The sequence below is a fragment of the Callospermophilus lateralis genome, chromosome 19 (genome assembly GCF_048772815.1).
Source record: "Callospermophilus lateralis isolate mCalLat2 chromosome 19, mCalLat2.hap1, whole genome shotgun sequence".
NCBI lineage: Eukaryota > Metazoa > Chordata > Mammalia > Rodentia > Sciuridae > Callospermophilus > Callospermophilus lateralis.
Window position 1 is genome coordinate 14819531 of NC_135323.1, and position 12446 is coordinate 14831976.

The 12446-nt window shown below is 36.4% G+C and overlaps 1 protein-coding gene and 1 non-coding gene across 2 annotated transcripts in view; both read left to right on the top strand.

Annotated features, from left to right (window-relative positions):
* Positions 1-12446, top strand: part of LOC143385432 (phospholipid-transporting ATPase ABCA3-like) — a 129058-nt gene that overhangs the window by 107612 nt on the left and 9000 nt on the right. The window contains exons 23-25 of the mRNA XM_076840922.2: positions 2183-2361; positions 9084-9209; positions 9474-9668. Of these exons, the coding sequence (XP_076697037.1) occupies positions 2183-2361; positions 9084-9209; positions 9474-9668 (500 nt within the window). The remainder of the gene's footprint in view (positions 1-2182; positions 2362-9083; positions 9210-9473; positions 9669-12446) is intronic.
* On the top strand, positions 12198-12303 carry LOC143385531 (U6 spliceosomal RNA). The gene has a single exon (XR_013089485.1). It is a non-coding gene; the product is annotated as a U6 spliceosomal RNA (small nuclear RNA).

The following is a 12446-nucleotide window of genomic DNA, read 5'->3' on the forward strand; positions in this document are numbered from 1 at the left end:
CCTCCAGAGCTGCTGGAATTACTGGTGTACACCACCTTGCCTGGCTTTTGCTAGTATTTTATTGAGGATTTTTGCATCATTTTTAGTTGCTATTGTTTTGTCCTCATTTGGTTTTGCTATCAAGATAATGCTAGCATTATGGAATGACTTGAGAAAAATCCCTTCCTCTTTGTTTTTAAAAAAGTTTGAGAGGGATTTGTATAAGTTTTTCTTTATTGTTCAATGAAATTGTTCTGTGAATCAATTAGATTTTGGCTTTTACTTTGATAGAAAAGATTCAATATCACTGTTCATTATTTATCTGTTCAGGTTTTTCTAATTCTTCACAGTTCAACTTTGGTAGCTTGTATGTATCCAGAAATTAATCCATTTCTTCTGAATTTTCCTTGTCAGGTGTTTTGATTACACTGATACAAAGCTGACGGACATATGTGATGAATACATCTTTGGTTTTTATTTAGCAGGAGATCGCTATGCTTCTAATACCTGGTTGTTGGTTTCCTTAATCAGTTTGGGAAATTTTCATCCAATATATCTTTATTGTTTTTTTTCTCCTCTAGTTTGGTAATTTCAAATGTTGTTGTCAAGCTCACTAATTATTTTTCAGCTTAATTAAGCTGCAAAGTTTTCTGTTGCATTTTAAAATGCAGACATTGTAGTCTTCATCTTTAAGATTTCTGTTTTTTTAATTGTTTCTATCACTTTGTCAAACTTCTAATTTTGTTCATTATTGTTTTCAGTTTAATATTTTATCTGTATATTCTTGGAGTTTACTAACTTTTAAAAAAATATTTTAGTTGTAGATGGACATAATACCTTTATTTTACTTATTTATATCTGGTGCTGAGCATGAAACCCAGTGCCTCATATGTGCTAGACAAGGGCTTTACCATTGAGCTACAACCCCCACCCACTCACTGAACTTTCTAGAGGTGATTATTCTGAATTATTTTACTGACATTTCATAAACCTCCCTTTCTCTAGGGTCCATTGTTTGTTAGAGCTTTGTTTGGAGACTCTGTTTCAGAGGTGTTATAATTCCCTAAATCCTATGTCCTTACTTTAAGGTTTACACATTGGTAGAGGCCAGCACCTTTTCTGGCTTTTGCAGGTATTCTTTGAAAATGATAGTCCTTCATTATTTATAGTAGCATATGATTCTGGCTGAGTCAGCCATTAATGTCCCTTAGCTGGTAGAGCTTGTTTTTATGTTCTCTTTGCTGCTGCCTTTGCTCTGAATTCAGGTTTGGCAGCTGGTTCTGTTCTGCTATCTAGCAAGACTACTGGTTGTAGTATGTAACAAGACTGGGGTTCTAAGTGAACAGTGCAATTACCAGTGATGTGGCTAGGTCTTAGTGTGTGTTTTCTGGTACTGTGGTAGTCTTGTGCTTTCTGAGTAGGATCTGAAGTGTGGCGCTTTAAGCCATGGGATGCACTATTTAATTTCCCAGATTTGGTTTTATCCCACTTTGGGCAAAGTCTAGAGGTGTTCTTCTGGGAAGACATTTTAACCTTCAAATGCGGCCTATTAGCTTTTGGAGTTTGCCATGGGGGCCTTTTTCCCTCCATGGGAGACCCTAGGTTATAGGGCGATGCTACATCTCAAAAATGGCTGTCTAGGAATCATAGCCAAGATTGGCTATGCCAGTGGGCTATGTTGTTTTTTAGTGAAGTACCACTTTTGGCAGGCACACTGTACTATCACTAAAATGGCTTGCTGAGCTCTGTAAGCTCTGCCTACTTGCTTTGTTTCTACCTGGCCCAGTATGGTTTAGACCATTCAGTTTTTCTACTAGAATCTCAATGAGTTGAGAAGCAAAATGGATTTACCCTGCTTCCCATGTACTCTTTTCCCTCTGTAGAAACTGTGGGCCATCAGGATTTCTCTCTGTGTGATGGTGTGCTACCTGGCTAGAAAAGCAGGAAGGGATGTGGTCCAAGGAAGACCCTTTCTCTTGCCCTATCAATGTGGATTTTTATTCAGGCCCAGGGAGAACACTCAGTCTTATTCTTACATTTTGAGTGTTTTACCAAGGTGTTGTTTTCCATTGATAATTGCTAGGATGCATCCATGAGGGGGGGAGTGAAGGTTAGAATCTTCTCAACCTTCTTAGTGGCCTCTCATTCTGTTAACTTTTATTAAGTGATCCTATATATTTTTTGTTGTTGTTCTTGTCACCAGAAATTGGAATTTCTGTATATAGCATGGAGGAAAATGGAATTGGAAAGTATGTAATTGCAATGGCTGTCTCAGGATTTCTTTACATCCTCTTGATTTTCCTTCTGGACACTGTCTCATGGAATGTGAGAGCCTTAGTGTATCGCTCTGTTTTATTTGGCATCTTCAAGAAAATTAATAAGGTGAGTACTTGAGTGTGGACCTTAGAGACAAAAAGGGTATCTCTACACATGCTTAGCTCTATTATTGGATGTAGGAAAATAAGTCAACCCATGTTGAATGGGCTATATGTGAATCAGAGATCTTAATAATTTGAACTTGTGGTTTCTAAACATTGTGACCTCCATCAATCAGAACATTGTTTTTAATGGATTGCTTATAACATAAAGCTCTCCCTTGAATACCTCCTATGACAGAGACTCATTTCCTGCCAGTGCTTTCCCTTCTTCCTAATTGGCTCTGGATATTTATTTTAAAAAGTCCTAGATTCTTGTAGAACACATATTTAATGTCAAGACTCTAAAGCAGTTGTTGTCACACTTCAGCATTTATTAGAATCACCTGTAGAGCTTATTAAACCTATAAATTGATAATCTCTGTGCTCTGATATAGTACCTCTACAGTATGTCCTGAAAATTTCCATGTGTAACACATCCCCAGGTGATTCTTCTGCTACTGCTTCACATTTTGAGAACAAAAATCTTCAGAGGAAAGAAAAGTTTGAGGCAGGGTGGCCAGGTGGCAGCAGTGGGGGGGGCTTCTTTGTTATCAAAATACATGAAACTGCGTAACTATTCCATAAGACCTCAGTCTCAGTTCTTGCCACTTCAGTGTGGCTTTCTTCATATTGCCCAGCACAGGCCTGACTCTGAAGGTACTCAAGAAAATGTGTGTGAAAAATAAATAAATAGTGGAATTAGGTGAAGCATGAAAAACAGAGATTATCCAGTATGTGCCTCTAGAGGCCCAGCACTGGTGACACCAGTGGAACTAGCATCTGGCATCTAAAGCCTATGATAATATTCTGTTCAGCTGAGTTATTAAACTACAAGATGGGTAAGCAGAACCTAGGGACATGGGAGTCAGGACAAGTCAGCAAGCAAATAACTGGTTATCAGTAGTAACATTGCTCATAGGAAGCAAAGTCTGATGCCCCACTCTGAGGTTGTCGTACATTCCAAAGATGTTCCTCAGGTACCCATATGTGCCTGGTATCACATTAGAAATTGTATAGCATTCAAACTCCTTAAAGGGGTCCAGCAGGAGAAGCAATAGATTATAGGACTTGAAGGAGATATGAAAGGAGACCTCCACAGATGTGTAAAGACCCCAGCCTTAGGATGGGAATCAAGCTAGAGATCAAATACCAGCCAGGGAAATATGAGTTCTGATAAAAGGAAGGAAGTATAAGATGTTGAAATTGTATCTAGGAGGCACCAACAACAAGCTATGGGCTTTGGGTAATACTTGAGGAAAGTGAATTCAAGGCACAGGGGTCAGTTTATGTGTAGACAAAGAGGTAGACAATATTCAAAGAGCTACAAAGAAGTTACTGAGTCTGGAACCAAGTTCAGGTATTGTCAAGTAGTATAAGATGCATGCAGAAAATGACAGGAGCCAAGTGTCAGGGAAGGCCTCATAAGGGCTAGGCTGAGGATCTTCTACTCCATTCTGAAACAATGAAGAATAGTTGAAGAATTTATTAACATAAATATTTTTAAATATTTTTAGTTGTCAATAGGCCTTTATTTTATTTATTGATACATGGTGCTGAGAACTGAACCCAGTGCCTCATGCATGCTAGGTAAGCACTCTGCCACTGAGCCACAACCCCAGCCCTTGACATAAATTTGTTTATAATTTCTTTTTGTTTTGTATTTAGTGTTTGTAAGGCAATTGTGTTTTTCCCAAAACTCAACCCCCATTTTATTCTTTTTTTATTTTATAAACTTTCTATTTCTTTTTTAAATTTTTTATTTATATGTGATAGCAGAATGTATTTCAATTCTCATTACACATATAGAGCACAATTTTTTATATCTCTGGTTGTATACAAAGTATATTCACAACAATTCATGTCTTCATACATGTACTTTGGATATTAATGTCCATCACATTCCACCATTGTTTCTAGCCCCATGCCCCCTCCTTTTCCCTCCCACCCCTCTACCCTATCTAGAGTTCATCTATTCCTCTCATGCTCCTCCCTCTCTCTTCCCCACTATGAATCCTCCTTATATCAGAGAAAACATTTGGCATTTGTTTTTTGGGGATTGGCTGACTTCTCTTAGCACTATCTTCTCTAACTCTATCCATTTACCCGCAAATGCCATGACATTTATTCTCTTTAATTGCTAAGTAATATTCTATTGTGTATATATGCCATATTTTTTGATTAGCCTTACTAAACTGTTTACCAATTTTATTAATCTCTCCTGAACACCCACTTTGTAATTTTTTACTTCTTTGTTGCATATTTTTTTCCATTTCACTGTTTTTTTTCTTACCTTTGTATTTCTGTTCTATTTTCTTATGAGGCAAAAAAAAATATTTTTTTGTTCTTTTTAGTTATACATGACAGTAAAATGTATTTTGACATATTATACATTCATGGAGCACAACTTATCATTCTTCTGGTTGTACCTGAGGTAGAATTACATTGGTCATGTATTCATATATGAACATAGGAAAGTAATGCATGGTTCATTCTACTATCTTTCCTATTCCCATTCCCCTTCATTCCCATTTGTATAATTCAAAGTACTTCTATTCTTCCCTAACCCCTGCCCTCTTAGTGTGAGTTAGTATCCACATATCCGAGAGAATATTCAGCCTTTGGTTTTTTGGGATTGGCTTATTTCACATAGCATGATATTCTCCAGTTCCATCCATTTACTGGCCAATGCAATAATTTCATTTCTCTTTATGGCTGAGTAATATTCACTTGTTTAAATATACCACATTTCTTTTTCCATTCATTTGTTAATGGGCATCTAGGCTGGTTCCATAGTTTTGCTATTGTAAATTGAGCTTCTGTAAACATTGATACAGCTATGTCACTATAGTATGTTAATTTTTAGTCCTTTGGGTATACACCAATGAGTGGATAACTGGGTCAAATAGTGGTTCCATTTAAAGTTTTCTAAGGAATATCCATACTGCTTTCCAGAGTGGTTTTACCAATTAGATGCAAAAATTCTTAACAAATATATTAGTGGTTTGAATTAATGATCTGGAAAAGTATATTCCAAAAATGTAAGAATATTGAAACATTATAAAATCAATCACCACATCATAAAATATGGACAATGAGAAAAAAATAGAATTTTGAAAAATTTAGTAAAATGATTTTGGGGGAGGGCGTGCGTACCGGGGATTGAACTCAGGGGCACTTGACCACTGAGCCACACCCCCTCCTGTTTTGTGTTTTATTTAGAGACAGGGTCTCACTGAGTTGCTTAACACCTCACTTATTGATGAGGCTGACTTTGAACTCATGATCCTCCTGCTCCAGCCTCTCAAGCTGCTGGGATTACAGGCATGCACCACCATGACTAGCTAGTAAAATGATTTTATAAAATTCAGTTAATTATAAATTTCAAGAGAAACTAAAAATAGAAGAGAATTTCTCAGTCTGATAAAAAGTATCTATACAGCTATGAAAATATGCAGCAAATATTGTAATTCTTGAAAGTCTTCCTTCTAGGTCAGAATAATGCAAGCATTCCCAATTCTCTATAACAGTTTTCTACAGGGTTTAGTCAGTGTAATAAGGCATGAAAAAGAAATGATATGCATAAAATTGAAAAGAGATCACAAGACTATAATAATTTAAAGAAATATATAGATAAGTATCAGAATAAATATTGCTAAATAAAAAGCCAGTATCTTTAAAATAAATGAGTAATGAAGACAGACAAATAGAATAGTGCATCAGTAAACAATATGAATAATAAAAGAACCACACACTTTTCTTTAAGTATTGCTATCTTCTTCAGCTAGGAATTTGTTAGGAATGCAAAGTCTCATCCCAGACCTAGTGAATTAGAAGCTTTTGTGGTATAAATCAACATTCCATGTTTTAACATGCCGTCTAAGTATTTCTGGTGCAACTTAATTCTGAGAATAACTAGAATAGAATATAAATAAATAGATACACAAATATGTGGTCATCTGACATGACAAAGCTGACATATAACGCAATGGGGAAAGGATGTTTTAAAAAAAATGGTGTTCCTTCTGTTGACCATGTATGTGGAAAAGAAATAAACTCTAACTCCTTCCATACAGTTGTAGATGGATGACTCTTTTGGTGAACTAAACATAATAGGCAAGACAGTAAAGATTTAGAAAAAATATAGAAAATAGCTTCACGTTGAACTCAGGGGTATTTGACCACAGAGCCACACAAAGACACTGTTAAGTGAGTAAAAAGACAAGTCACACAGAGTGGAAAGAAAATTTTAATTACACATCAGTGAGAAGAAGGCAGACAATCCAATTTCAAAGACTTGTACACTGACTTCACACACGACCAAAAAAATTCCAAATGTCCGATAAACATATGTAAAGGTGTACAAAGCCACTGAAGGACATTATGGTATACCCTTCAAAAATGCTAAGGGTTGAAGATGCAGAACAATTAGGAATGTAAGTTGATACCCCTTTGGAAAACTGCTTAGCATTGTCTTCTAAAGCATCCTGTATATGCATATTAACATGTGCAACATTATGACCCAGCATTTCCTTCTAGGTGGATACCCAATGGAAATAAATACTATTTGCCCACTAAAAGACATGTAGTTCTAGACATTCTAACAATGTTCATATACTATTGTCCATAATAGAAAAGGAAGAAAATCACATGTTTATCAATATTATAATGGATTAAAAATGTCTATTTTTTACAATACAGTACAATCATGAGAAGGAAGAGCCTATAACTCGTGTAAACAGCATAGAATAATTCCACAAACATGATATTATACAAAAGAAATTAGACACAAACCTATATGCAATAAAATTTCACTTAAATAAAATTCAAGTACAGGTAAAACTAACATGTAAAAAGTATGTATGGTGTTATAAATCAGAATCATAGTTCCTTTGGGGGGTAACGTTCTTTTATTTATCTAGGATGGTTTCACTGGTATTATTGTAAGTTGTATACCTTGTGAAAATTCATTAAGATGTAGATTTATAACTTATGTACTTGGCTGGATATGTTATTTTTCAATAGCTTAGACTAAAATTGACATTCAAAGTTGTAAGCAAAAAGAACTGAAAGAGGAGCAGCCCTCCATGGATCAGCAAGCTTTCTTTATTAAGCAGCAGTGGAATGGCACATTTTAGGGGAGAAAATGGTAACTGGTTACAAGAGGGAAGGGTCTCTCTTTTATAGACTTTGATTAGAGTTAATCATAGCAGAATATTTAGTGTGACTTAATCATTAGAGTCCTGGAACATGCCTGCTGGAAGTCAGGAAACTAGGTGTGCAGGTTCAAAGTCTAAATCAGGAAAAAAGTTGGAACCCATTGATACTGGGATGAAAGTCCAGAGCCCAGAGCCCATTGTTTGCCTTCTCCACCCAGGACCCATCCTTTCTCTCTGGAGGTTGTTGTTCCATATCCTTCAAAAGTATTCAAGCTATTTTGCACTAAGCTTGAGTAATATCTGTAGTTTAGATAATTAAACCAATATTGATTTATTAGTTTTGATCAATGTACCAATGTTTTATGTATATAGGTGTTAGGAAAATGGTAAAATGTATACTGGAAAAGTGCTATAAAGATTCTATAATCACAATTCTTTTGAAATAAAAAGTTTAAAGTAAACAAGACTGGAATAAAAAAAAAACCTATGGCACAAGTTGAGAGTTGCCTTTCCACTATATGGAATGCCCAACTCATCCTCTCTCTTCCCATTATAAGTCTCCTGATAAATTCCTATCTACTTTATTTTTTTCAATTTAACTCAGACATTTCCTGCATAAAGCTGTTCCTGGTTTCCCTTTTTCTCTAAGAAAATAGTTAATCTTTCCCCTATGTTAAGACTATATCTCACATACACACATATCACACACACACACACACACACACACACACACACACACACAGACCTTCTAGAATATATTTTATTATTAATAAGTGACATTTGGCCACAATTTCTGACATCTGTTGTGATTTAACTTTTTTTTTTTTTTGTGGTCTCTACCTTGATGAGAACATGCTGCTTACTCATGACTGGGAGCCTGGTTTTTGAACTTTGGAAATAGGGAGTAAGTTTATATATGAGAGCTGCAGCAATGTGTAGGAAGTCTCTTGGAAATGGCTTAAACTTTCTGTATTTACATCACTGAAGTAGCTAGCACAAAAGGACCAGGCCAGATACAAACTTCACGGATTAGCAAAAGCCTTTATTCAGGGACAGAATCACACCTCTGATAGACCCACTTTCCTGGTGGAAAATGATCCACTGGCCAAAGGGGGAGTCTGCACTTATATAGGTTACACTGAGAGGTGACTTAATGAGCATGTCAGTTTGGGCACTCAGGAATTTGGGATCTGTTTTATTGGGTGAGATGGGGGGTAGACTGGGGTTAGCTGTCAGTATCTGGAAAAGGATTTGTTTTGGGAAGGATCAGTGCTTTGGCTTCTTTCCACAGACTGTCATTCCAGACTTGAGGGATATCTCCTGCTGGGGGCCTGTTTTGTCACCGGGAAAGAATGTATTGGGGAAGGATCAATGTATTTCCTTCTCCTTCATTCCCTCTCCCCAGGCCACACTATTTTGTGGTTTGTCATTTTCCATATTCAATAGAAATCATCCTCCTGCTTTGCCTCCCTAAATTCAACTAGTCTAGGCCAGGTGCTTCAAAGATATCCACTACTGATTTTTGTCATAGGAAACAGTATCCAAAGAATTTTCTGGGGAATCTGACGATGAAGATGTACAAAATGAGAGACAGAGAATCGTGGAGCAGCCTCTTGAATCACTGAATTCCACAGTGGTTATTAAAGAACTCACCAAGGTAACATCATTCAGTGGTCAGCAATGCTGGCTTCATCCATGTGGTTCTGTGGGATCTACAGGTCTATGGGTGTTCTCCTAGTAGATCCTCTGAAACTCTCTGAGTTAGTGGGTCCATGGTGGCCCAAGGTATTGACTATATTTGACAAGTATACATATATACACCTAGATGTATAATACATATCTATACACACAAATACAAACATTCACATGTGTATGTGTATGTGTGTGTGTAAATATGTATTGTGTTTTCTTTATTTTTAAGATATATTTTCAATGTCCACCCATTCTGGCTGTGAGAAACATCTCTGTTGCCATCCAAGAGGAGGAGTGTTTTGGATTGCTTGGATTAAATGGGGCTGGAAAAACTTCTACCTTCCAAATTTTGACTGGAGAACATATTGCTACTTCTGGAGATGTGTTCATTAAAGGTTTTAGCATCACCAAAAATATCCTAAAGGTAAGATTCAATTAGTGTCTGTGAGAAGCATGTCAACTTGGGAGTGAAGGTAACAGACAAGTGGAGGGAGATCACAGATGGCAATCATTATAGGCATTGATATTGATTCTGGGGACTCAGCCAGTGCATTTTGGAAAGAGAAATATATTCTTAGGGAAAGATATTCAGGTAGGAAAAATCACTTTACCCTGAGAATCTAAGTCAAGAATAGACAAGTTCTCTCAACAGTTCTTCTAACATATTCCAGATAATGTGCTTGATCTATAAAAAATAAATTTGACTTGTAGTTTCTGGTCCAGTATTTAAGAAATTTGGAAATTGCTGCTCTGATCTTAACAAGTAAAAATCTCAACAAACTGAAAAAACCTTTTTAGATCATAAGAGAAATAAGATTATAGGGCCAACCATTACCACCAAAACTGTGTGGATGCTGAAAAGTGAATACAGAGAATCACAACTTACCTGACCCAAAACTCACACTGGCTGCACTACATTACATTTGCTCCATCAGTGTACTTCTTTTCCAGTAAAATCATGTAATGCTATAAATTTGTCTCTGCATTGCTTTACCTACATCCCACAAATTTTCATAGTTGTATTTTCATCATTTTAAAAATATTACAGAACTTATTCTTAAAACTCTCTTTTTGACCCATGGAAGTATATTGTTTAATTTTCAAGTTATTTTTTGTTTATTCCAAAAATGTATGTTTTTCAGAGTCTACAATCTAGGTTGGTGATTGTTGTGGTTTGGATATGAGGTATCCCCCCAAAGCTCCAGTTAATAATGTAGGAGTATTCACAGGCAAATTATTGGATTATGAAAACTCTAACCTATTTAATTCATCCGAGTTTGAGTGAACTGCTGGGTGGCAACCATAGACAGTTGGGGGTATGGTTGGAGGAAAATGGGTCACTGGAGGTGTGCCCTAGATGGGTTGTTCTGCCTAAGCCTCTTCCTCTTTTTTCTCATCATAGTCCTCCTCTTCCTCTTTCTCTTTCTCTTCCTCTTCTCCACCCACCACCCCCACCATGAGTTGAGCAACGTTCCTCCCTGGGCCTTTCTCCCCATGATGTGTTGCTTCACCCAGTTCCAGAGCAATGTATTGGCTGTGTATGGACTGAGACCTCTGAAACCATGAGATCCAGATAAATTCTCCCTCCTCTGAACTGCTCTAATCAGGTATTTTGGTCACAGCAAAGTAAAAGGTGACTAAAAGAGCAGTTACTATCTTTCAGCATATTGAAAATATTATTCCTCTCTTTTTTCCCTCTTGATTCCTTTGACTTCTGATAAAGTTATCTGTCACTTGGTCCTTTGAAAGTAGAGATATTTTGGGGGGAGAGGGGCTTTTGGTATTTTCTCTTTGTCTTTGCTTTGCAGCACTCACACTATGGTGTATTGGAGGAGCAGATTTTATATTTATTGTTTTAAGATTTGTTGACATTCTTTTATCCTACATTTCCTTCTTTGGTTTTTTTTTAAAAGCGAGAGAGAGAGAGAGAGAGAAAATGAATTTTCAATATTTATTTTTTAGTTATTGGCAGACACAACATCTTTGTTGATATGTGGTGCTAAGGATCGAACCTGGGCCTCACGCATGCCAGGCGAGCGTGCTACCGCTTAAGCCATATCCCCAGCCCTCCTTCTTTGTTTTTAAAGTATTTCTTCTGCTTCATTCTCTTTCTTCTTTCCTTTTATGAATCCAGTTATCTGTCAGCTACCTTTATAATATTCTCCATATCTTTGCTTTCAGATTTTCCATATTTTATCTCTTTATACTGCCTTCAAGATAATTTCTTCTGATTTTTCCAATTCATAATGCTTTCTTCAGCTATATCTAATCTTGTTAAATTCAGTCATTTAGTTTATGCAGTCTTTTCAGATATAGTATTTCTCATTTTTAGATGTTCTTTTATTTTATTCAGCTAAGTGTATATGCTTTCTGTTGCTTAGAGATATTGTCAAATTTTTCATTGTTTTTAGCAACAGATCTTGTTAAGGGTTTTAAGTGCATTCATTGTACTTTCAGGTTTTATTTTGTGTTTAGAATTTTTCAGTATAAATTGGGAGACATTAAAATTAGTTTCTTATTTACTAAAAGGAGTAAACATAGTAGTTTTCTCATGGGAGAATGCTAATTGCAATATCTAAGGTTATCAAAGAATTGTTTCTGTTGCCTGTCATTTCTGGTATTTGTCATTTTTGGTTACTTGTTAACTTGTGCACTGAATTATTCTTTTTTTTTTAACTCTTTCTTCCTCCCTCCTCCTCCTCCTCCTCCTCCTTCTTCTTCTTCTTCCCCTCTCTCTCTCTCTCTCTCTCTCTCTCTCTCTCTCTCTCTCTCTTTCTTTCTTTCTTTCTTTCTGTTGGGGATTGAACCCAGGGCCTTGTGCATGTAAGGCAAGCACTTTACCAACTGAGCTATATCCCCAACCCCTGAATTATTCTTTGAATCTATGTTACACTGCCTGTAAAACATTATATTTGAGAGTAATTTGAGACCTTTCAAAAAGAAGAGAGTCTGAGTGCTTGCTTCGGTAGCACAAATACTAAATTTGGAATGATACAGAGAAGATAGCATGGCCCCTGTGCAAGGATGACACACAAATTCATGAAGTGTTCCATAATTTTAAGGCCAGCCTACTGAGATGTTTTCCATCATCTTTTAACCAGCAATGGTTCTAAAAGTTTTCCTTTTAATGATTGTATTAACTTTTGAGCTTAGGTAGTATTTTTTTTTCTTAAGGCTATCTTAGAGCACACTGGCTGAATGT